This window comes from Anser anser (assembly GCF_964211835.1).
Source record: "Anser anser genome assembly, chromosome: 18".
Taxonomy (NCBI): Eukaryota; Metazoa; Chordata; class Aves; order Anseriformes; family Anatidae; genus Anser; species Anser anser.
Genome location: NC_139739.1, coordinates 13,643,681 through 13,669,235, shown reverse-complemented (window position 1 = coordinate 13,669,235; position 25,555 = coordinate 13,643,681). Strand labels below are relative to the sequence as shown.

At 57.0% G+C, this 25,555-nt stretch overlaps 1 protein-coding gene across 8 annotated transcripts in view; it reads left to right on the top strand.

Moving 5' to 3' along the window:
• NOS1 (nitric oxide synthase 1) overlaps nt 1–25,555 on the top strand; it is a gene marked incomplete at its 3' end in the record, with an annotated part of 68,859 nt that overhangs the window by 14,344 nt on the left and 28,960 nt on the right. For 6 of the 8 annotated variants that reach the window (XM_083804047.1, XM_083804048.1, XM_083804046.1 and 3 more), the window contains exons 2-3: nt 11,842–12,924; nt 21,729–21,861. In XM_083804047.1, the coding sequence (XP_083660173.1) occupies nt 12,200–12,924; nt 21,729–21,861 (858 nt within the window). In that variant the 5' untranslated portion in view covers nt 11,842–12,199. Of the gene's footprint in view, nt 1–3,038; nt 3,091–3,917; nt 4,503–11,841; nt 12,925–21,728; nt 21,862–25,555 lie in introns of those variants that run through there. The other 2 variants (XM_083804043.1, XM_083804045.1) reach the window with 2 other exon arrangements.

The following is a 25,555-nucleotide window of genomic DNA, read 5'->3' as shown; positions in this document are numbered from 1 at the left end:
GTGCCCACGCGTACGTGTGAGAGAGAGATCACCCTTTATAACCCACTTTATACCGTCGGAGGCGGCGAGATGCGCTCGGGAAGACTTTCCAGCAGCACGTTTAATGACACAGCCCACGGTGCAGGGAGGCTGAAGGCGTGTGTTTGGCTCTCGGGTGGGTTTCCCCAGCTTTTTCCCCAAAACGTGTCCTGCAGCTTGCCCAGCTGGGGGACTCCCCAGGCCCTCCGGAGCCGCTCTGCTCGGGGAGGGCAGCAACCGTGAAGGCTCACTGCCACCCATAGGCAAGCGCCAGCATCCACACTCGCTCTAAACTGGAGCACACACAGACAGACAATCCTGGGATTTGTCCCAAATCGCTGCAGCCTCGGTGCCAGACCCCCCTCTCAGCTGGTGTGTGTGTGTGTGTGTGTGCGTGCCGTTACATCGGCTCCTTAAGCTTCGGTATAAATATGTTTAGCCCGTTCTTTATTCCCGCCGCCGTAATCCCTCGAACGCGTTTCGGGTGGCATAGAAATAGCAGCCGAATAACTCCAGCGCGGCGGCTGCCGGGGCTGCTGCGTGTGTGTGCGTGATCCCTGCCGGCTCCCCAGCACCTCCGAGCACCAGGAGCAGGATTTTTGGCACCCCCCCCAAGCCCACGGCTCCCGGTAGAGGTGGGTGAGGGCGAGCGGAGGGGAGGCGAGCCCAGAGCAGGGGGGGGGAAAGGAAACTTGGGGGAGCACGAGCTGCTTGGTTTATATTTGGCTTCTATAAGCACCGGGAGCATATGGCTGGAGGCAAACAGCACTGAGCTGATTTCAGACAGAGGGGGAGCTGGGCAAGGGGCAGGGCAGGGGCTGCGCCCCCCTCCCGAGCTGCTTCTGGGGGAAACTCACTCGGTGGCACCGCCAGTGTTTGGTCCTGGCTGCAAAAAGAGATGCGACTTCCACGGACGAGGTGTGGGGGCACTTCTCCCGAGCATGGATGTCTTCTCCGTGACTCTGGGCTCCACAGGCAGGATGAGGCAGAATTACAGGAACATGCTCCCTAAGGAGAAATCCTGTGTACGAGTGCTCTTTGCCGGAGGAAGGGAGGTGCAAATATTTGTTGGCAAGCCAGGAATGGGCTCCCTCGGTGCAGAGGGGATGGAGAAGGTGGCGAGAAACCTTCTACACCCCCAGGTCAAGCCCTGGGTCGTGGGCTGCTTGTGAACCTCCTAATTAGAAGAAAAGGCTGCCTGGGGCTCCTCTTGGTCTCAGGGGGATGGTGGGACACGCACAGGCCAGCAGCTTCTGACACTGTGCCGTGCCCCTGGCTTCACGGGCTCCTGCAAAGCCCCAGCTGATACAGAAGTGAGCATTGTTCCGTTAAGTTTTACGTAGGAGAAGCACGTGCCGCCATGCCCTGGCGAGGCGGTGGCCCATGGATGAGCACAGCTCCTCAGCTCCTTCCTCCAGCCCTAAAAGCAGCCGTGAGCCTCAGGGTTTGGGGCTGGTGGAGAGGTTCTGGGGTCCTGCCACGGAGCAGCTCCAGAGTGTGTCCGCGGGCAGCTGCGCGGCACGGCCCCGTCCAGTTTCCCTGAGCATCTCTAGCACCAGGCTTAATAATATGAGCCTGAAAAGGAGAATCCCTTGGGCTTCTCTCAGCCTGGGCTGAAGGTGACAATTTTCAGCCTGGGACCAGGTCGTGAAGCCTTTCTTCATCTGTGTGCACCCTACCCATGCTGCTCATCCCTCCGCAGGGCAGGCTTCCCTGCCCGATGGAGCAGAGCAGGCATCGTTTGGTAGCTTGCTATTAAATTAGTCCTCCTGCATCTAAACAGGCATAATTATGTTTTCATTAGCCCCAGACAGTGCTTTACAGCTTGATAGATGCGTAGCGCGAGGAGCAGGGGGCACAGCCCCCATCCTGCTGCCCTCTCCACTTCTCTACCTCCGCAAGGAGTCCCCCGGGGGAGGAAAGGGGCTGCTGCTCCCTTCTCCCCTGGGGGAATTTTTACAATCGGGCTGCCCCCTGCGATGTGCTGCGGTTCACCTGGGAGCCCCCCGAGAGGCGGCGGGGCTGGTGGCTGGCTCCTGGGGCAGCCGTGGCAGCGAGCTGGGGCCAGGCTGGAGCTGCGCAGCCGTGCTGCCGGGGGAGCAGCCTCTGGGGTCTGGGGGGGGGGAGGCTGCAAGCAGGTGAGCCTCCTGCTCCTGCCTGCGAGCCCGGTGGGGTTTATATAATATTATATATCTATAATTCGGTGTTTGTTGTTGCCATGGGAATGAGCACAATTGCAAAGCCTGAAGACTGATGTCAAGCCTGGGTCTGCACTGGGCCTTAGCAGGGGCAGGTACAGAGTCAGGAGGGGAGCCGGGGCGAGGGGGAGCCCCCCCCTTGCTCCCCCACGACAGCAGAGGCTCAGGGGCTGCCCCAGCCCTCAGCTGCAGCGTGCCCAGGCTCCAGGCTGGGGACCAAGGCGGGGACCCCAGTGGGGCTGGTGCCCCCTGCCCTGGGCGCAGAGGTGCAGGGACAAGCTGGCGTGGGGGGGGGGACACTTGCTTTCAGGGAAAGAGGGGGCTTTTCTGCAGCTCCTTTGATCAGTAGGGTGCAGGATCAGGGCGGGGGGCGGGAGGCTGTGGCTCTCCAGAGGCACGGAGGGGGCTGCTGGGGGCTCAGGGCTGGGTGGGGGGCCGGGGAGGGCTGAGCCCCCACTGCCCCGGGCAGGCTGCGGAGGGCCCGCGGGATGCGAGCGCAGCTTTCTGGCAACAAGTGGGGGCCGGGGGGGGTCTCTCGGCTTTTTAATTAGCGGGGGAGGCAAGAAGGGGGGGGGCTAAGAGGGGGGGGCTCTTCGCCGAGGGGAGGGAGCGGGGGGAGACAAGCCAGGCTGGAAATGAGGTTATATAAAAGATGTATGATTTGGAGAGCAGAGTGTCTCCTAATGAGGGCTGCACCGGCTCGCTCCACACCCATAAAAACCCTGGTTGGACGTCAAAGCGGATTCGTTTCGGTGCTGCCGGGATAAAGGGGCGCAGCGAGGGCTGGCTCCCCCCCCCCCCCCGCAGCCCAGCCGAGCCCAGCGGGATGCTCCGGGCAGGGCCGGGGCCGGGGCCGGCTCCTCTCCGCCGCCAGGTAGGTGCGGGGGGGGGACGGCCGGGCAGCCCCCAGCCCCGCTCCGCTTCTCCGGGAAACTTTCCGGCGGGGCACCGGGGCCGCTCCGCTGTGCCTTTTTTTTTTTTTGAGGGGGGGGGGGGAGGCAGGGGGTGCCCCCCCCAACCCCCCCCGGGGCTATGAGCTACCGCGGGGGGGGGGGGACACGCGTGGGATGTGCCCGGCCAAAGCCGCTTTTTTCTCCCCAGGGGGGCAGAGCGATGTGTGCTCCCCCTCCCCCGGGGGCTCCCTTCCGTGTGCCCCCCCCGGGGCTGTGGGGGGGCGCTGAGCCAGCTCCCTCCCCCGCGACTCTGTGCAGCAAGTTTGTATGGGGCCGGGGGGGCCGCTGGCACGGGCTGGCGGTTTGCTGGGGAGGGGGGGGGCTGTTTGTAGGGGGGGTTCCCTTCCCCGGGGGAGGGAAGGCGGGGTGGTGGGTAGGGCGGGGGGGGGAGGGGGCAATTTGGCTGGGGACAATTTTGGGGGGCGGGGGGGCGAGAAGGGAGATAAGGGCAGGCATGGGACGGGTGCGATTTGTCTGGTATCCTGAGATGAAGGGGGAGCGGTGGGGGGACAGGTTCCCGAGGGGTGTTGGTGTTGCGGGGGGGGATGCGGGTCCCGGGGGGGTCAGGCAGGGGGCTGCGTCTTGCCCCCCCCCCCAGCCGCGAGCGGTGCCGGAGCTGTCCCGGGTGCTGAACGAGCACTCGCTGGGCCCCCCAGGTACTGAGTGGGGGGGACACTGCAGGAGAACCCCCCCCCCCCCCAAAAAACCCGACACCAACCTGAGCAGTGCTGTTCCCACCGCCCCACTGTGTCCCCTTGGTCCCCAGGGCACTGGGGTGGGCAGGGGGCCAGATCCTGGTCGGTCCCGGTGGGGAAGGGGCACCCAAATGGGCCCCAGCACCCAGCGAAGCCCCGGAACACGGTGTTCAAGGCTGGCTCCCGTCCTTGAGGGGGGGGTCAGCCTGCACCTTGCCCCCTGGCTCTGCCCACCAAGGACTCAAGGGTCCCCTGGGACATGAGTCCCTGGCGCAGGGAGCGACAGAGACGAGCCCTGCTTGGGGTCTGGCTCTTGGCACGGGTTGCACGTAACGGCTGGGGTGGTGGGAAGATTTTGTCGAGGGGAAAAAAAGGGCAAGAGACCCCCGTGCATGCACATCTGGACCCCCTGGTGCTGGGGTGGGTGCAAACGGGCATCGCTTCCTCTGCCTCTGCTCCGCACCCCCCCCCCGGGCGCGCTGACTCCGCAGCCCAGGTGCAGACATTTTCTTCCAACGCTTTCAAGTTCTGGCTGTCAGGAGGAAATTCTGGCAGGCAACTTGACAATTATCTGCCGAGTCCCCGAGGAGCCGCTCCGCCTCTCACCGAGCTGGAGGGGAAGCGTCTCCTTCCTTCTGGTGGGCGCAGGGGCTGTCTGCCGCGGGGGATGGGGGGGAGATCGCGGGGGGTGTTTGCGGGGGCCGGGGTCTTGGCTGCTGTAAATGCTCGTGTGCTTCCCTTTGCTGCGTCTTTTTCTGCAGCCCCAAAGGCTGGCGGCTCAGGAAGGTGGTAGAATGGGACCTATGCAGACGGGGAGCAACGGGGAGGCTTTGGGGGGGGGTGGGGGGCAACAAAACAGCACCCTGCCAGATTTCTGCCTGCACCTCTTGTTGGCTGTGCCTTTTTGGTTAAAGGTCTCAGATGGGGAAATCTTACCTTAAAGAGTTTATTTTTTTTTTCCATCAGCAATTTCTTCCCCTATTTCCTTCTAGCTCGTATCACCCAGAATCTTTTCCTAAAGACGCCCCAAACTCAGTCGTGTACTCTGGCTCTGAAACGTGCCTGTGTTTGCAAACAAACTCCCGGCACAGAGCCTCTTCGTGCGCAGGCAAGGTGTGGGGAGGACGTTTCTCCAACGAGGCGTCTGCACCGGGGGAAGCGCTACACTTCCCCGCGAGCGGAGGAGAGCGACGAGTCCCCGCGCCCCTTGAGCTGTGTGCATTCCCTCCGCCAGCCAGGACTGGAGAGGCCATCTTCTGCACGGGGTCGGGGCTCAATCCTCACCACCCTGCCTGCTGCCGGGGCGGGGACCTCGAAAACGGCCCCTCAGGGACCATTTGGCCCCTGCCAGGGGGTTTTCCCCCCACCGCTTTGCTCGTGTGTTTTGTGTTTCCGTAGTGGATCTGTACAAAGGCTTAGGAAATCTGCCAGATTGCCGAAATCGGCGCCTGAAAACAACTATATTTAGTAACCGATAAGTCACATGAGCTCAGCTCGCATAGATTAGCATTTACCTTTCCCGAGTAACGAGAATATTGTCTGATACTTGTTGATACCATCAGTTTTTACTAAAGAAATAACCCCGACAGCAAGGGACCGGTTTGGAAAGACTACAAATGAAACTGAAAAGCCTGCGCTCTACTCCCGCTGCTCCGATTGTATCTGTGTATTACATGAAACCTATAGACGTGATCCGATCTCTTGTGGGCATCCAAAAATAAACGCATTGTGTCCTGAGGAGCCAAGGCTCTGTAAGCCACAGTCTGGCTGCAGCTGGATGGAAACAGGTTTGCATCCCTCCGTTTGCTCCAAACGAGCTCGGCGTTAGGCTGCGGGCACCCAGCGCCCAGCACAGCTGCTGTAGGGCGAGTGGCGATAAGTCCCGATCCCACGGCACCCAAGTGCTCAGGATCTGGCCGTGGGAAGCAAGAGCATGCCATGTAGATATGGGTCTGTGAAGCCCATATGTTATCCGTGTGTCAGTTCAATATGTAGAGCGTGGAAGCCTGCAAGCGCTGCATGCGTGTAGATAAAACTGGAGGTATTTATGCTAATGCAACTCCTTCTATAGCTCCTCTTTTACATGACAATTCAGAAATGCCTTACGAGATCCTGCGGTACCCTTTCAGGGCAGGCTTGTCTTAATCCCATTTTGCAGGCTCTCGGGCTTATGATTTCAGACCTGCTGGAAGCACGCAGCCCGTTCTTGCCGTGAGAGTCATGTTTGCAGAGCAGGACTCGCCAAAACCATCAAAGCAGCAGTGGCAGGTCTCAGCCGGGGGCTCTGGTCCTGCTGGGGTGCTTCAACCAAAAGCAGCATCGCCAGCACAGGGCTGCCCCATGAGAGAAGCATCAGGAACTGAGGAGCATTGGGGCCATTTCCACCCTCTCCTCGTGCACTCGTGACCTGCCCCAAGCGGGGCTCTATCCAGGAGCCCCGGCAGAGCAAGCAGCGTGGGGCTGTTGCTGCCTCTACCAAACAGCCTCGCTCCCGCCGGCAGCACCTGCAGCAAAAATCAGGAAGCCAAAAACTCTACATCCCCCCACCCTGTTCCTGCCTGAATTAGAGCCAGAGCCCTCCATGGGACAAGGAACGGGTCCCAGGAGAACTTTGTCACTGCTGGTGGTGCTATGGCAACAAGTGCGAAGGCAAAACCCGCAGGAAAGCGGCCGGGAATGCAGGAACGCACTGCCTTGGTGCGGGCACGGGGGATGCTGGCACAGAGCAGGAGCAAGGGATCGGCCTTGGCTCCTCGAAGGGGCCAAAAGGCGTCGGGGGGACGCACCCCGGGTTCTCCTGTGCCTCTGGCTGCTGGAAAGAGCCAGCAGGACCGAGGAGCCTAATATTTTCTGAGAGTCTTAAATAGTGACGTGAGTCACTGGTGGTGGAAGTCGGCGGTGATAAGGCTTATTGCCATTTATCGCCCTGATCGGGCTGCTTCCCTCAGTACAGCAGGGAAACGTAACGTGGTGCTGGAGGGATTTGGGGGAGCAGTGAAGGAGGGGACAGGAGCAGAGCTGCACCGAGCCTGGAGCTGAACTCCTGCAATGCCTCCGAGGCGCGCGCTCTGCCACGGGCGTTATTGATGCCGGCTGGCGGCTCCGGAGCTATTACAGCTCGAGCCAACCTGCTGCGATCTTAAATTCCCTTTTTTCTTTTTTTTCTAAATGGAGCCGCGACTCCTCTCTCGTGCTGGGATTGGGTTTCAAGGCCATCCATCACATGGTGTTTTCTCATTTATTTCCCATCTACCTATTTTGTCATTTAGGGCGAAGCATCGTTGTGTTAACGTGGCTCTCATTTGTCAAAGCGGAATCGCTGGTGTAACTCCAGTCCTCTCAGCAAATTGATTGCAGTGAAATTTATGTTTTACAGATGGGCCGAGCCCTAATAGGAACATCAGTTTGAGACGGGGTTAGTGGCAGGACTGACGGTTTTATCTAAACTCTTGTTTCAGCGCACACCGCAGGCGCCAAGAAAATATTGCACAAAACAGTAAAATAGAAGCGGCAGTCGTGTTACTGAAATATGCTCAGCCTTGAACTCTAAATTAAAACAAAACCCTGTTTCCGTCATCTAAAAAAAGGGAATTTTGTCAACACAGTTGTCTTGGCAACATTAAAACCGCTTGCCTTGCAGGCTGTGGTCGGCTCCAGGTGGGGCAGGGGCGCGGGGGCAGTGTTGAATCCCAGCGAAGTTTTGGCACCGAGGTGACCACGATGAGGATGATGTGCCGGCAGGACTGGGCTTTGCTCAGATGCTGAATTCCCCCATCGAGGGATGGTTGGGATGAGCACAGAAATTCTTATGGGCACAAAACCTTGTGCCAGCTGCCACGTAAATGGGTGGGTCAGGAGGATTTCGGACTGCAACGCCTGAAGGCTGTGAGCTTCAGCCCGGCTAAATGGTGATGAGCAAACGTAACATTTTGCTTTCCCTATAACAAAGCTCCGCAGCATCACCTGGAGCTGCGCACTACCACGAGGTTGTCGTGCAGGTGTTAAAAGTTCTCTTTTATTCAGTTCATGCCTGGGTGTAAATCGACTTTGTCAGGGAGGTGAAGGGAACATGGTGGCCCAGGCGAAACGGCCACTTCCCAGCCTCATGCATGGGGACGGGAAGGATAAGTGGAGCTGGGCAGGAGGAAGGGCTCGCTTCTTCCCAGGAGGATGTCGGTGAGGCTGGTAGGAGGTGGATAAATGGAGATAGCTGGGGGAAACTGTCTGTGTGCTGGGGATGGAGAGGCCGCGCACACAGATACATTGCAGCGCTGGTCTCAGCCGAACGGGAGTCGAGCGCAGAAGTGCTGGCATGAGCGAGCTGCCTGCCAGTGAATCACTTTAATGCTCCATTTTCAGATGCACAAACATGCCGGTTTACAGTAACTGTGCATATGTTGCGTCCCATTGCTCCTCATCAGAGTCACTGACGCTCCACGGGTTGTAAAAATTAAATGGGCATAAATCCATCAGCCCTGGGGTTCTTCGTGGAGCGGCATAAATCCCACGAAAACTAATTAAATAAGACAATGGTGTCCATTTAAAGCTGGCACGTAGAAATGTAAGCCATTACCGCAGCGAAGATCTACGAGAGACAAGGCTCGGAATCGAATTGTGAGGGCAGGGGCACGCCGGTGCCCGCACCTTGGGGCTCCCTCCGCCTGCGATGGGGGAGAGATCGTGCTAAGGGCAGAGGATGGATTTCTCCTCTGCCCGTCTTTTGAAATCGAATCACCCAATTAACGTACGTGTAATGTGGTTTCTTGCTTGGAACCTTGTCTGGTGGCTCAGAACATTTTTCTCTATTTGCATGAGGATTGTTGGTCCTTAAGTGAATGCCCTCGAAGCTGCCAAGCCCCATCAGTGCCACCGTGGGGGCACACATGCTGTGCCGTGTCCTGCGCTGGGTAGCACTTGTGAAACAGGTCTCATCAGCATGGGTGCATGTTGAGATAGGAGAGAGTGCTTTGGTGATGCTGGTCGGAGGTGCTGGAAGCTTGCAGCTCTGCAGGGTTTGCTGCTTTTTGGTAATTTGGGTTGGTTTCCCTCTGTTTTACGCTTTGGAAGGGGAGGGAAACTGAGGCAGAAAGCTGGACTGCACCAGCCATGGGTGCTTAATACACGGGACTGGCTTGGCAGGGAGTGAGCCTGGCTTTTACCATGGCATCGTCCCCTTCTCGGTTCCCTTTCCAGGCTGAAATAAGCATTTCCATGCAAGTGGTGCTCACCAGCAGTGACACACTGCTTGCTGCACCAGTTCTAAGGAGTAGGACGTGACACCGCTGGTAGCTTTAAATCTACGACCTGGCAAACGTGCTGCTGCCCTTGGGTTCATAAATCAGACTGCTAATGATGCTTGTACAGAGAACTGCGCCCAGGCACCCGCACCGCCAGCAGACAGCGTCTCCCCGCAGCTTTGATGGTGCAAGGTGTTGTAGCTGGGAAATGCGTAAAGACAGGTTGTCCTGACCCTCCTCGCCTGCCCTCCTGCCTCTCCGCCCTCTCACCTTCCTTACTCCAGGTAAAAGCAACAGGAGAAAGAAGGAGTGAGTTTAAAGGGGAATAAAAACCCTGAGCAGGCAAGTGATGCCCTTCCCTGGCTTTCTGGGGACTTGCTGATGCAGAGCCCATAGCTGGTGGGAGATGTCAGCCTCTGATCACACGTGGGTGGGAGCGTGCAAGGCCGGGGAGCGAGGCATCCTCTTGTCTGTATGGGGCACGCTGGTGCTCACCCCGAGCTTGGTGAGAGGTCTCTCCTTTCATCTCCTTTTTTTCCTTCTCTTCCTACTATCAAGGAATGCTGTCGGTGGGTTTCTGGGTGGGCAGAGGTGTGCACCCAGCAGTGCCATCGCTCCCTGGGGTTTTGCAGGCTGGAGACAGCTGTTGCTGGCTGGAATTGCTGGTGATGCTGGTTTGCAGCTGGCAGCAAAAACACTCGGATGAGACACAGCCTCTAATGGGTGTCCAGGAAAACACTGTCACCACATGTGTGCTGACAAGCTGACTTGCAGCACGGTGACTTTTCCCCTTACTCTGGCTCCCAGGAGTGCAGGGGACACCGAGGGCAGGTCCTCGGGGCTGCTGGATGCCCTGGGGACTGTCCACAGCGCGTGCTGGGGCCGGGGGGCTCAGCTGCAACGGGTCTGCTTGCAGAGGGTTTGGCACCATGGGTCTGGTGCCGGGCTCGTTGCAAACACGGATGCAGCCGGCTGCATTGGGTTCATGAGCACCGTGGAGCCGGTGACTAATGCAGAGCAAATAACAGGGTTTTCCACTGACAGGGAACCTGGTGGTCCCACATCGCGTGGTACTCACGCGGCTCCCAAAGCGTTGTTTGTTCTTGCATCACATAGAGAACGAGTCCTGCGTGGTGGTGGGGTTGTGGTGACCTCCTCTGCACAGGGGATGTGGGACTGGGGGGTGCAGGGATGGGGCTGGGAGATGCAGGGACCCTGCTGCGTGCTGGTGGCAGTGGGAGGATAGAGAACAAGAGCCTGCGTGGGGAGAAGCAGCCCCTTGAGAGACACTCGACTGGTTCATTGGGCACCCCCAGTGGTGCTGATGGAAATGGGATGGAGGGGCTGGGCAATATCAGAAGGGCAATAGGGGTTAAATCCTTCACATGGGGTTATGGGTCTCTGCTTTGTTCTCTAGTCGCCTGTAAAGAGCCACTCTGGGGTCAGCAGCCTTCGTCACACGCAGATTAAAATGCCCGAGTGAGTTAGTGCCGGGGCTGGTGGCACTGCCCTGCCGCTCAGATCCCTGTTTTTTCCCAGCCGGGTGCTGGAGCTCAGCCCATGGCTTTGTGGAGCTCAGCCCTGCCGAGTCTGCAGCTGCGTCCTGGGGTCCCATGGGGCAGGGGGTGCTTGGTGTGGGATGCTCGAAGGTGCAAACCCCCTGAATGTGATACTCTGGGGGCAGCAGACTGATTTAACATGCCTAGCGCCCTCCATTTTCTCCCCAAAATTCAGATTTAAAAAGAAAAAAGAAGGCATCTGCATTTCAGCTTGCTGCTAAATGCATAGCCCCACAGCAAAACATTCTCCAGGGCACCTCAGAAGTGTGCAGGGAATGCAGAGAGGGTTTGGGAGCTGACGTTACCCGGCGCAAGCACACAGCCTCATCAGGAGGCAACGACCCGTGGCTCCCCAAGCCGCCCGAGTGCCGTAGAAAGTCATGCCCAGATGCTTGGGGTCCCCCGAGGGCTGGCTGAACTCCCTGCTTCGCCTCCGGATGACTTTCCACTGGTTGGTTTGGGAGCTGTGCGGAACTGGCAGGGCTGGGCACAGGGGGAGCCCAGCTGAGCCTCTGCACCCCCGTGCTGTGGCTGGGACACGGGAGAGGAGGAGCCGAGGCTGCGAGCCCTTCAGCCAGGCTTAAAAGCACTGTCAGTGTAAATAACTCGGAGCAACGCCGGTAAGAGGAGCTGACCGTCCTCTCCTACTGCCATGTCTGCTCCCGGCTGCTGCTCCTCCTCCCGATACACTGAATGGGGCTCAGTGGGAAGGTGCCCGTGGAATAGGGTTCGTCCTGGGCAGGGAGCATCCAGCTCACCCTCATCCATCTCGAGCATCAGGTTGGGGACTGTGCAAAGCACAGGCAGACGAGCAGCAGGATGCCCTGCTGAGCACCACGCTGAGCACCATGTTGCTCTGGCTCGTGCAACTCGCTCGGGCGTTTGTGCTCAAACCGAAGCAGGGAGAGGTCGGAGCAGGGCTGTCCCGCGGCCCCTTCCCAGCACTCCCCTGCTCTGTGCCTTTTGCATCCCCTGCTGAACAGATGGTGTGGATTTTTTTATTTTCGCAGGGGGAGCGGAGGAAAGGGAGCCCGGAGCCACGCGAGGCTGCAGCCTGGCTCCGAAGGCATCTGGGGGGTGACATCTGCGGGGACGGGCTGATGCACGTGGGCGCCCGTGGCACTTTGCGCCCACCCCACGTCACTTCTTTCTCTCTCCTTTGTTGTCTTTTCCTCCTCTAGATAAAGCAGCTCGTGGCCCGCTTGCAGCCTGAATAACCCGTGGGGATGCTCATGTGGCAAGCTGGCTGCCTACAAGCCTCCGGGACCAGAGGGTGACTTGAAGCCAGCATGTCGTCCCCTGTGGCCCCCGCTCGGTGAGCGATGCCCGGAGCTGCCCACCCTGCCCCTCGCCTTGCTTCTTTCTCCTGGTGAGGCCAGGACAAGGATGCTGCAGAAAGCCGGCCTGGAGCTGAAGCCCAGAGGCGTTTTGCAGTGAAACGAGGCACGGAAGAGCCTGATAAGCATCCCCCAGCTCCCCAAATCTCAGCACTCAGCGAGTGTCGAGGTCCTGGCCTGCAGGCTGGTGACGTGGGCTGCCATGGAAGAGAGTGCGTTCAGCGTGCAGCAGATACAGCCCAACGTCATCTCGGTGAGGCTCTTCAAGCGCAAGGTGGGGGGCCTGGGCTTCCTGGTGAAGGAGCGCGTCAGCAAGCCGCCCGTCATCGTCTCCGACCTGATCCGGGGAGGGGCCGCCGAGCAGAGCGGCCTCATCCAGGCTGGGGACATCATTTTAGCCGTCAATGGCAGGCCCCTGGTGGACATGAGCTATGAGGCCGCGCTGGAGATACTGAGAAGCATCGCCTCCGAGACCTACGTGGTCCTCATCCTGCGGGGCCCCGAGGGCTTCACCACTCACCTGGAGACCACTTTTGCCGGCGACGGGACTCCGAAAACCATCCGTGTCACCAGACCCCTGTGCCCGGCGCCGAAGGGAGTTGACCCGTCCAACCCAAACCTCCAGGGCAAGGAGCAGCCGCTGCCAGCAGCCGCCCGCGCCATGGGCTCCCTGTGGGCCCGGGAGACGGGGCGAGAGGAGCCGATGGTCCACGTTAACGGCGTCGTTCCCGGCCCCAAGGGGCAGGACGGTGGCAAGGGGAAGGAGAGTGCCTGCAGCCACCTGTGCCTCAACGGCGGCGTGGAAGACAACGAGCTGCTCAAAGAGATCGAGCCCGTCCTGGATCTCCTGAAGAGCAGCAGTAAGGACGGCGATGGAGATGCACCCTGCAAGGTAGAGACAAGAGATATAGAAGTCCAGGTAGACTGGTAGGTCCCTACATATATATATATATATATAATTTTATTTTATTTTTTTAACTTTTGTTGAAATGTGCCAGTTTTTGTCACTCACTGTGGCATGTTGCGGGGCCAGGGAGCACCTTTCCAGAAATTGCTGTGTAACACGGCAGGATGGAGGTGGGAGAGGAAGGGGTATGAGAAGAGTAGGGTGAGGTTGATGAGGGGAAGAAAAGAGGAATGAAAAATTGGGAGCAGGTGGTGGAGAGAGGTGTAAGCATGGGAAATCGGGGAGACATCAGGAATGGAAAAGCTGATCCGATGTGCGATGTGGGGACTGTGGGCTGGGGATTTTTTCTATTCAGTTTTCTTGATTTCAGAGGTTGCAGGTGTTAAACAAGACCCTGTGCCTCGGTTTCCCCTTGGCAAATAAAACTCGTGGTACAGGCTGTCCTGGCTGCTCTGCTCCGGAGCCCTCCGGTTGAAATCTGCTATTGATTAACGGCAGGGAGAGGGAAGGTCAGAGCGGCAGGAGGAGAGAAATGGCTCTCAGGACTTTGTGTCATTTGTTAACGGGGCTCTGGCTTCGGGAGGGATAAGGAGAGCTCCATCCTGGTTCCTGCTGAAGCCAGGGGCAGCCCCACGCAGGCAGCAGGACCAGCCCTGGGTGCTGCCGCGCTCGGGGCAGAGGGAAGGGGAACAGGTTTCCCTCTAAGCACTCAGAAACCACCACCACTTGCCGAAACACAGCAGAAGAGCTGCATGTTCTCCCCCTGCTTCTCGATCGAGTTAATAATTTCAGTATGCATATGTGCATGACAAGGGTGGGGACGTAAGGGCGCTCACCCCGTGGCTTCTTGAGGACGGAGAAGTCAGGGGGATGGAGCTGGGGGCTGCATCTTTGCCGCCTGCCCCGCACAGGGCCGTGCACGCAGTGACATCCTTCCCCTCTTCCTCGGCATTTCCCCAGGGGTGTTTACAGAGGGACGCGGCGCTTCTCCCTGTGGTGCTTCGTGCTTCGGGTTTTTGGTAGTGATTTTTCCATAACAGCTCTCTTGCCTCCTGGCCACGTATTAGCAACGATACTTTGCTTTTTCCTGTCGCTTTCCCCGAGTCCCCGCACACGTTAGGGCCGTGCCAAGTGCCGCAGCAGGCTGTGCCTGCACTCGTTTATTGACGGGATGGAACTGCCAGGAGGCTTGGGCAGGAGGGTTTGCTGGAGCTGGCGACCTAGGTTTGGTGGCAGTCGGATTTCTAGCTTCAAGTTTCCTTGCTTCCTTAGGGAGGGGAAAAAAGCTGTCTACAAAACAGATTTTGAAAAGGGATTCTTTTTTTTTTTTTTTTTTTTTAATCAGAAGAAGGAGGTTGCTCCCACCACAACCCAATGTAGGCTTTTCATCTCCTTCTTTATTTGTGGTTGTTTTCTTCTTGTCGCTTCTGCTCACCCACATCGTGCGTTTTCAATGCGGGGGACTCAGCTGCTCAAAGCGTGTTGGGGCTGCCACAATGCGGCAGGACACATCTGCTCTGCCCCACACTAGCGGAGGTTTGGGATGGGCAGTGGGACAGGGCAGCATCCCCCCGCCACGCACATTTCGGGGCCCCGCACGCTGCATCCAGCACCAGAGACCTGCAGTCTCTGCTATGTAAAAAGTGGGAAGAAATATTCTCGGTGAGCATTTCTGGCCGGTGCTTTCCCTCTCACCCCATAAATACACTCACTGGAGTGCTTGTTGTGCATTGCAAGAAGCTCGGAAGTCCCGGGGGGCACGGTCCCAAGCACTGCTACAAGGCTCAGCCTCACCCTCCTGTCCCTCGTCCCAGCCCAGCAGCTGCAGGCTCGCCAAGGAAATTATGTTCCAGCTTGGGGAGAGATGGAAAAGGCTTTGTTCCTTGGAGGGATCTCTTCTGCTTCTTCAAGAGATTACACAGAAACAGTTTAAATTCACTTAAACTGAAGGATCTCAAACCAACAACAGAAAAAATCGGCAAAGTGGGTACTTTACCAAAGCTCAACTCACTTTATTTTTCAATATCTTAGATACGTATTTATAAAAGTGGCTTGGAATTGAAAATCTACTTTTCAAGCAAAATTAGCCTTCAATCTTCTGCCTGATGAAAAGCTGCAGCCCGGCTCATGGGGTAGGGCTCTGTGAGGGAGAGGACCGGGGTGCTCGGGGGGAGCGCGGAAGGGGATGCGCTGCAGGAGGATGTCGGAGACTGCTCTGCAGGGGAAAGGGCGCTGCTCGGCCGCCTCTCCCCCGATCCTGCGACGTGCTGCAGATGATTCATTTCCTCCATTCGGTCTCAGGCAGAGCTGGGGCATGGTGAAGGTCTTCTAGAGTGAGAGTTTTCTTGGTCTGGAGAAGTGCAGAAAGGTCAGGGAGCGACGGGGAGCAGATCACTGCAGAGACTGCGGTGCTCGATGCCAAAGAAATGCCCAAAAAAATAAGCAAGCCTTGACGGATTGATGCAGCTCTGGTGCCCTAGGCTGGGTCTTCTCCAGGCTGGAGGGACCAAGCAGAGCTGAGGTCAATCAAAACAGGAACAGAGCTCTACCTAAATATCAGGAGGGTGCAAATCCTCGCTCAGGGCTGAGCCTTACACCTCCAGTCTGGATCACTTGACCATGATCCAGTGGAAGGTGCTGGTCTCGGGTCCAACCCCGCTCTGTCTCCATCTTTGCCTGGTGCTGACCTTCACTGCCAGCAGCATTTGTCAAAGCCAGTCGGGCTCGCAGAGCTTTGACAGCTTTCCCAGGGCACGAAAGGATGGCGCAAGGCTGAGGTTATTCGCAAGCAGCCGAACACTTCTCGGTCAAGGTGGGCTTTGCTGAAAGGGATTCAGATTGCACCTGGTGCCCGCGTTGCTTCCTGCAAGAAAAACTGGAAACTGTGAAGTTTGCATTGAGGGAAAAAAATCATTTCATCCCCATCCCCTGCACCCAGGGGCTGTGCTCCCTGGGGAGGTTGCCCCTGCATGGCCTGGCTTTTTCTCCCTGCTGACTTCTGGCTGCGAGGTGCCCCGTGGACACAGTGCATGCCCATGGGACGGGCCATGACCACAGCTGAATGTCTGCTCCATGGCTCAAACCATCTGCCAAGAGGTTGATCATAAAACAGAGCATGGAAGTGGGGAGCAAGGTATTATGAGAACTGGCATTTCTGCCATGAGGCTCACCGTGGGCTAGAAAATAAAAATAGAGTTTGATTCACTCCCTGCCAGCTAACCTAGGTCTGTTTTTCCCTCTGAGCTCTAGGGAGATTGTCGTGTCCCATCTTTCTCTCCCTCTCCCCCCACCAAGTTGCCAGTATTTGTTTTTCTTCCCAGGTCTGTTCCGTAACATGAACGGCATGATGGAAGCATGGCACTTCGGGGGCCAAAAAGCAGCATCAGCAGCCCTGAGAGGGAGAAGTGTGCTGAGAGCAGGAATTCTGTTTATGAAGGGTTTCAGGGTTTCAGGCTCCATCCTGCATTGGAACAAACCCCATAATTTTGCAGTTCTCGAAGAGAAAATTCTCTTCCTCCCACCTCCCTCGCCGCCGCCAAAATCTCTTTGTGTTGCTCAAAACATTTCATTTGCATTTGTGATGTCTTCATTATTCTGTACTTGGACACAAAACTTTAAAACCTCTGAAATGAAAAGGTTCCCTGGATCTATCGTGTTATTTTTCAAAACGTCGAGGCAGGAAGCTTTGGCAGTGAGTAACCCTCTTCTTCCTCCCCTTCTCCCTCCACGGATTCTTCCTCCTCACCACCCTGACTTCATCAGGCTCAGCCAGATTGGTGTTTAGTGCCTGAAAACAGCGAATTCCACACCAAAATACCCTGTTGGAGACCCTTCTGAGAAGTCTTCTAAGAGAGGGTGCTCAACATCCTTCTTGCAGGGTGTCACGTTTCTGTCCTTGTCCTTCTGAGACCCAGCACTGCTTTGGGGACATAGCTCCGAGGTGTAATGGTGGAGACAGCACCCGGATGTGTGGGTGGCAACAAGAGGGTGGCAACTTGTGCTTTGGGGGATTAGAGAGCTACACCCCAATGCTGTGGGAGCACTGGGAACACCCCGTCCCTGAGCCTGGTCCCTGCTGGCGAGTCCAGCTGAGCGACCCTGGCAGACCTGGGCTGGGCTCAGGCTGAAGCCCTTTGGGTGCTGAAATCATTTTGGTGCCCTTTGGGCATGGCTGGGAAGGGGCAAGGACAGCAGCTGCGGGTCGGATCTGACACTGGCAGCATCTCGAATGATGCTAGGATCAGCCGGAGCACCGGGATCTGTTCCCAGGTCTTTATCTGCCAGCGCCCCTTCCACCACGTTTAGCAATCTCCTGTTTCATAGCACGGCCTCGCTCCGGGGCTGCTTGTCTCGTCCATCCCCAGTTCCTGCAGAGGGCACAGCGCAGCGATGCCCCTGGCCTCACGAGGGTGAGCCCCATGCTCCTGCCACGCCACATCCTCATCAGTTTGGCTTTGTCCCTTCTCTTCGATGCAGTCAGAAGTCATCTTTCTCATTTAGGAAGGGACTTCTTGCCTTGCTGCTCCTGCGGTCACCGGCTGTGGGGGGCACAAACCACCTTTCGAAGTGATTCCTTCTGGTTTTGGCTCATCCTTGCAATCCCCAAGGACAACACAGGAGAAAGGAAACAAAGAAAGCAAAGGTATTTCCCTCCCGCAGCTGATGGGTGAGCTTCCCACGAGGGTCCCAAGCACAGCCTAGGGTTTTCAGGAGCTGGGATGAGGGCTTGGAGGAGCCGTCTGCCCCCGGCAGCAGTGGACATCCGCTTCTTCCTTGCTCCATCCAAACTGCCCCCTGGGGACAGCAGCAGCCACTTGTGCCTCTCGTCTCTGCCTGGGAAATCAGAGAGATCCTTCTGCCAAGCAAATTCAAAGGAGTGGAGTGACAAATTTCTTTTTGCTCATATATTTATTTATTATTTTTTTTCCCCCCTTCCTTTTCGGAAAAGCTTTTGGAGACGTTTCTCAAAGGGCTGTTCTCAGCAACTTCCTTTCTGCTTCATCACTGTGAGCACTGCAACATCATCAAATTAGTCAAAAGAAAACAGTGGTGCCTCTCATTTTCCCAAACAGCCAGATGCTCTTTCCGAGGTGAGACAGCAAGCTGCACGGGTGGGGGAGGACAGGATTCCTCTGCCTTTTTTTTTTTTTCTTTTTAAGCTGCAAATTTTGCTTTCAGAACAAACAGGCGGGGTCCCTTCGGAAAACCTGCTCTGGGTCCATGCGTGCAGGTCAGGTTTGAGGGCGAGTTGGGAGGGTTTCTCCGAAGGAAGCAGCAGGAGGGGCAGCCCCTTTTGGCTCACCCATTGCTAAGTGCTTTTGGGCGTGTTTTCTGGAGGCTGTAGGATTTTGGCTGCCCCGCCAGGACCATCCTGTGTGTGCGTGGGCGGCTCGCCCCACGGCTCTGCTGCCGGCCGTGAAGCCGGGCCAAGAGAGGAAAACAACGGGCCCAAAAGACCCCGTTCCTGCCTGAGCTCTCACACAAGGCAATTGCAAGAAACGGGCAGGAAATATTTGTATAATGAAGCGATTGATTTTATTTTTACTTTATTTTTTCTCCCCCCTCATCTGGGCTAGGACGGGGCGAGGCTGTGGCAGCTCTGAATGAGCTTTTCTCTCCTCTGTCTCTGAAAGGGCCGGATGCTTGTGTGCATCCGAAGGAGGTCTGCTCTAGCTCAGCTGGGGCACACAGCAGCCGTGCTGCGAGGGACAGAGCCTTCCTTGCATGGGGCAGAGGCAGGCAATGCACCTTCAGCTTCAGCCGGTGGCTTTGCTGCAGCTGCGCTTTTGCATTTTTTTTATCCAGGGGCAGCACCTCACTACCTTGTGCACAATATTGCTGTTGAGCCTAAATAGCACCGTGCAACCTGGTGTTGTCCCACTTGCAAACATGCCAGGTCCTGGGCATTCACCCCTGGTGCCCTCCTGGACCTCACCGTGCCCGGGGATGGTGCCTCTTGCTTTTGGGGCCAGCTCCAGCAAACCCGTCCTACTTCCAATGCAAGAAGCTGCCGACGACGGCGATGACTTAATTCGAGCATCTGGTCTTTTTCCGTGCCGTTGGCACAGGTACCAGCATTCACGGCTTCGCCGGTGTGCAGACAATGAGATTACGCCTGCAGCCTCCCAGCCGCGTCCTCCGGCGGCCGCTGCCGATTGATGGATTCCTCCCTGAGGTTCCCTCGTGCCGGCAGGCACCCATTGAGACGGCCTTGCAGACACCTTTCTGCAAGCAGCAGGTCGTGCCAGGCGCCTGCAGGCGTGTGCTCGGTGTCATTTTGGAGGTGCCTGCTGGATATCTGGCATGCTGGGGTCTGCCTGCCCAAGCCTCTTTGCACAGAAGCAAAGTGTGTGCTGCCGGAGGGGCACTGTGGCCCCTCGTGGGGCTGGTTTCCTCTGCTCAGCACCAGGCTCCGAGGGATTCCTTCCATCACCGTACAGATGTAGGGCTTGTGTCTCGGGTTTTGGGCCAGTTGTGGAGCAGGACGTTGAGGCTCATCAGCTGCAAGATGGGTTGTGCATGCCCATCATTTCTTGTGCGTGGAGGCTCCGTGTTGGCCAGCTCCATGCTCCTTGGTATGATGGGGCTTAAGGGAAGAGGGCAGGAATGTGCAGCTGTGGAAATGAGTATTCTCCAGGAGGTTCAGTAGCTGGGCTTGTCTTGGGGGGATGAGCCAGATTTGTCTTGGGATTGCCTTAGGGGGAAGAGCTGCATTTTCATGTTGCTGCCTTGCTGCTGGGATGGAGGTAGGCTGGATGTGTCCGGAGCCCCTGGTGGGCTGACAGAGGGCAGGGTGTGTGGTTCGTGGGGGTCCCCAGCATCACCAAGAGCAGCCAAGGCAAAGCTGGTGCCAAGGCTGTGTGGAGCAAAGCAGGGCTGTATCTTCTGGGGCTGCTGTGGCTCCCCGGGGCAAAGACTGGCAGGGCAGGGACATGAGCTGGGGTCTCAGAAGCTTTGTCTCCTGAGGACCTGGTTTCAGTTGGCAGCCAGCAGGGGAAAGCAGTGACACAAGATCCTGATGCAATGCCCAAATCCGTGGTGCGCACACACCCCATGGATGGCATCAAAGCACAGCAGCTAGAGCATCCTACAGGTGGGTTGGAGGACAGCTAGCAAAGCTCTTCATCTTCTCCCTCAGCAAGCAAGCATGGGGCTGATGCGGTGTACATCCCCACACCTCGCACCCCGGTGTGGCCGCCGGGTGCTCTGCCGTGCAGTAAGGACCCGGCACCTGCTGTGGCTGTGTGGTGCAGTGGTTCCTCATGCCTTATCTGATGGGCAGCCTTTCACATACCAGCCACGGGGCAGAAGAACTGCTTTCTTCTCCAAGCAGCAGGGGGTACAACTCCGGGTACAAGCTGCCCTGTGGCACTTGTAACCCTTATCTTGCACCACGTTGGCCACCCTAAGGCAGTGAATGTTGGGAAGATGTCCAGGACCTGGGTGTAATACTGTGGCAGCTGAGCATTGCTCTGTGAATGCAGAAAAAAAATGCTGGAAAGTTAGAGCACAGAGAGAGAGCCCTTAAATGAAGTATTTTGCTTAAGCTTTACCTAAAGATATAAGCTGAGGGTGAGGGAGGTCATGAAGCTGAATTTCTTTGTACGTATGTGTCTCCTCGAGATGGTGTGAATTATGTCCCGAGCATGAGCGTCCTGCTTTGGTCAGTGCCCAGAGCCTGCCGTTGTTAATGAGAAGGCTCGTTAGTAACTCTATTGGGCATCTGGAAGAGTTTTAAGAACTGACAGCCGGAGCAACGCCATTGCCAGAGCACATTAGCTCGATGACGGGCTGTTGAGCAAGGGCAAAGCGGCGGTGCTGCCGTGCCGGACCGGGTCCGGAGCCTCATCAGGGCTTTCGGTGCCTTCACTTCAGCCTGGATGCTGCAGCCTGCATGCGCTGGGTGTCAAGTCTCTAAACCCCATTTGTTTTTCTCCTTCGTGCGGGCTTTTATGGCAGTGGTTTTCCATCACCTGTTTGGATGGCATTTAGCAGCCTCGCTAACATCCTGCGGACGTTCCCCAGACACAACGTGTGCGGCAGACGCGGTGCACCGTGTGTTTCATCCGTCTTGTTGTGCAGGCAGGGGCAGCCAGCACCAGGGACACCCTCGTCCCCCAGCCTTACAGATGTACTCCGTGTAGGCGAGCTGTCTGTTTGCTTGAACAGATTCGCCCGGGTAAAACCGCTTGCACACAGCGGCATTTGCAGCATCTGTAAAGGTCAGGAAGAGGAGAGAGCATTGCCTCTGCCTCCTGGGAGCGCCTACTTTTCCTTGTTTTTTTTTTTTTTTTTTTTTTTCCTCTCCTTCCACTCATCAGCACCAACCTGCTCTCTGCAAACCCAGCCGGTTTTGCCGTGAGGCTTTGCAGCTAGAAATGTGCACGGCTCTCCTTCACCCCCCTCTCTGCTTGCTTTCACAGGGCTCTGGATGGAGCCGGCTTGATTTTGGGGGACAGGGTGCCTGGCACATCACCCCCCTAGAGCAAGCACCAGGGCTGGCGTGGTCTCGCCTTGGGGTGCCAGGCTGGGAGCCGGGCACACCAATGTCCCCTGGCCAAACGCAGGGCACGGGGCCCCTGTTGCTGTGCCAGCACCACGCTCACCCGCGCGACAAAACACCCGTCGTGCTTGGGTTGCCCTCACAGGAGTGATTCATCGCCTTGGCCAAGGCAGAGTGTTCCCTCCCCTCCCCTGGTGGGACGCCTGAGTTTTCGCTCCTGCGGGAAGCGGCTCCAGCAGAACACGGAGCGACTGGAGCGACGGCGGCGGGCACCACTGCCCGTCCCCAGCCCGCTCACCCCAGTGCTTCTTAACCCTTCAGTTTCAGGGAAGGGGAAAACAAGCTGCAGAAAGCCTTGCCGGCTCGGATGGAGAACGACCGTGTCTTGGGTGACCTGTGGGGGAAGAGCAACGTGCCCGTGGTCCTCAACAACCCCTACTCCGAAGCAGAGCAGGTAAGCGCCCGTCGCTTGTGCTGCGTTGGGTGGGGATGGGTTGCAGGGTGCGGACCTCTCCTGGGGGGCTCTCACACTGCAGAGAGGCTGCAAGGACTGCTGGGTTGTCCTGGGGACCCACGGTCCCAAGACCTGGAGTCAATGGTGCACAGAGCACATGTGGTCCAGACGCTGAATTCCCCAGGGCTCAGGCAGGGCACGTATTACTGGAGAAGGATGCTCCTCATCCAAGGAGCCAAGGTGGAATGGGAGCATAGCCAGGGACCACATCTCCAAAACCTCCCTTGGGACCATCGGCCCTTTTGGTGGCAAAAAGCTGAGCCGTCTCGTTAAGGTCGTTTTGATTTATGCAATGGTAATTCAACATAGCACTTCAGATAACATGCTGTACTGCGCCTTTTCATCTCCTCACGCTCCACAGACATAAATTCTCAGGCTTCCTTGCCAAAAATGGATTAACTCCCTGTTTGCAGCCAAGCCAGAGACACAAGGCAGGATCCCCCTGGGGAAAACACGATACCCGTGACCACGGCCCAGCCTGGGCAGCCAAGTGCGTCGCCCCGATGGGATTAACCAGCAGTGGGTCAGGACACGGGGGACCGATCCAGGGACCGTGTGTTCTCCTTGCCTGTCCTCTCCCCACCTGACTTGTCAGGATCGCATTGTACTCTTCAGGGGAGGGGAGAAAAGTGATTTCGTGGTCACATGAAGATTTCCGAGAAAATCAATATTTCCTCGGCTCGGGAGCATCCTCAGCAGATGCCTCTGGCTGACACCTCTTCCCAGCCCCAATGAGCTGCCACCCCACACAGTGCTCTTCGTTGCCTGCCACGTGCTGACCACTGCAGCGGCAGGTTCATCGGGCACATGGGTGCTGAGCTTGGCCTCGATCCCCAGCAGCACCTCCAGGGCTGTGGCTCTTACACTTTTCCCATCGCAGAGGCACTGGAAAGATGCAAAGCCAGGAGCAGGGCGCGAGGTCACATAAGGTGACACAGCCGAGGTGATCCTGACTGTGCCAGGCTTGCTGCACGGCTGTTACCCACCCGGCTGGGTGCTCGGATGTGGCCAGGGACAATCTCCATCCTCCCTGCACAGTCAGCCCTGCCAGCAGCACAGAGAGCCTTACCTGTCACCAACCCACGTCTGTGCATATAAATGGGTGCAGCCAGCAGCGAGCCATCGCAGGCAGCCCCACGTCCTGCTCCGTGGTTAGAGCTCTGCAGCAGCTCTCAGGATCCCACCCCAGCAGGGACAGGTTGCTGCTCTTGTCCCTTCCTGGATAGATGCAGACTGTCTGCCTCCTCTCTAAGCTCCGTGCATGTACGTGTCTGTTACTATAAGCACTTTATAACCTTCTGTGTTCAGAGCTTAATTTCTCTCCATGCTAGGGCTGCCAAAATCCCCGGTCTTAAGCTGTTATTAAACTCTTTAATTTTTTTCCCACCCTGCTAGATGTGCAGGCTTTCTTTTGATCCCTCTTATCCCCACACCAGCCCTGGAGGCAGGGCTGGTTCCCTGGCTCCCCACAGCCGTTCCCCGGGGATGCCTGTGGCCGGGAGGAAAGAAAGGGCAGCGGGCATTTCACTGAACTCCTCAGAAGCCGCAATAAATACTGTTAGCACGGCGGCGAGCCAAGCCAAACACCAGCTCTTTATACACGTTGTTCTCTAAAGCAGGATTTGGTGGAGTCACTTGGCCAGGTGGGGAGTGCTCACCGAGGCTTGTAATAAGGTGCTGAAAGACTGGTTGGGCATCGATCGCTCCTCAGGGTTTGGTTTTGTTTTTTTTTTTTAATATTTTTTTTCAAAATCACACAGTGTGCTCTGCTGGTTTCCCAGGAGCCCTAGGCCTGGCTGATGGGGAGATGCTGTGACTTCACCAGCCCGCATCCTGCGGCCGTATTTCAGTCCGCACGGATTGATTTGCTGGCGATGCGGGCGGGCGCGTACATGTGTGGCAGGGCAAGGGACTTGCAGCAGATCCGTGCCTGTAAGGATAATTTACGGCCTTATAAAAACAAAAAAATGTACAGTTTGGAGTTAATGCAGTCTGCAAGGAAATGTCAGCACGCTAATAGACCCACGACCCAGCAAAGTGGTCCAAAGCGGGTCCCCCACGGCCGATGCATGTCGGCAGGACGGTGTTTGCCACCCAGGGATGCAGGAGGAGGGCTGAGGACCTGCAGCCCAGGCACCTTGCCCCCAGGCAGGGCTGGGTGCCTTTCTTCCCTCCCTCTGTAAGAGCTGCAGACATCTCCCAAGCTGCACACCACCGGTAAGTGCCTTGTAGATGCCTGCATCTTACGCACACGCCCCGACTGCTCCGTTAGTCTCTCCTCCATTTGTCCCACTCTTGAGTCACTAATATCACAGCTGCCTAATTAAAACATGAAAGCAGCTCTCACTGCCTCCCTGAGAGAAGCGGGGGTAATATTTGGTTCCAGCAATGCCGTGCGAGGAAGGCTTACATACGCACATGCAGCTCCTTCCCAGTTTTTTCTGGGTGTTGCTCTCCGTGCAGCTGTGGTGGGGTTTTGGTGCTTCTGCTTCTCGTAGGTGGTGTCACCTCGGCTGCCCCTGGCACCTGGGGCTTCATCCTGCCCCAGCACCGTGGCCTTGTTGCAGCAAGGATGCAAACTCCATCAGTGCCTGCAGGGAAAAGCCAAAGAGGAAAGGGAGCAGCTTTCAGGGATCTTGAAGGTAGCCCATCTGTTAAGTATCCATCCTCCACCAGCTTGCACTGTGTGCTTGCTTCACCACAGATGGGGTCGTTCCTACATCTGGGTCCATAACACGCTCTTTCTGGATGCAACCAGCACTTGCTGCCTTAGTTGGTACTTCTGGTTTCTGTCTGGTGGAGGCAAGGTGAGGAGGTAAGCTTTTGGAAACTGTGAGGACTAAAGAAGGTCCTACAGAGGAGTCGGTGTCAGCCCAGGCATCACGCTGGCAAGGGATTTGGGTGCATCCATCCCCTGGGGAGGGAGGATGGAAATCTTTTGCCCTGGTGGTTCAGGATCGGCTTGTTGTTGAGGAAGATCAAGTTTGGTGGTAGGGCTTCGTCTTGTATTTCGTCTCTTTTTGTCATCCTTCTGGCCCCTGCGGCTTTCCCTCCTGGCTTTCCCATCAGCAAAGCAGCTTTTTCTGAAACAAGAGGCTCTTCCACCGTGTGCTGCCTGTTCTCCACCTGGTCCTTCAGAGAGGAAGGCTGTAATGCCGGATTTACACTGGTGTGCTGCTGCTCCGCGAGCTGCGACTGTGACAAGGACCCAAAGCAGGACCACCACAAAGGAGTGTGAAACTCTGAAGGCAGTGCCATTTTTACATTTTTTTAGAGGGAAAAAAAAAAAAACTTACAAAAGGACACAAACTACAAGGTTCCCATAGGCAGGCTACACCAAAACTCCATCCAAGTCCAGATCTACGCTGCAGAGATGCAAACCTTTAAGCAGCGTCAAATCCAAGTGGGTTCTGACAAGATGCTCTGGTGTGGGATGAGGATTCCCCCGGGACCTCCAGCAGCACCTCTGCAGTGGCAGCAGATGAAGCACACCCTAACACGAGGTGCAATTCCAGAAGTGTCTCTGTTTTCCAGCGCCAACGTGGATCTCATGCCCTGTGGCACGCCATCAGATACCGACTCCTTGTGAAGCTTTCCAGTGCGTGGAGGAACGAGGGTTGCAGCACACATATTG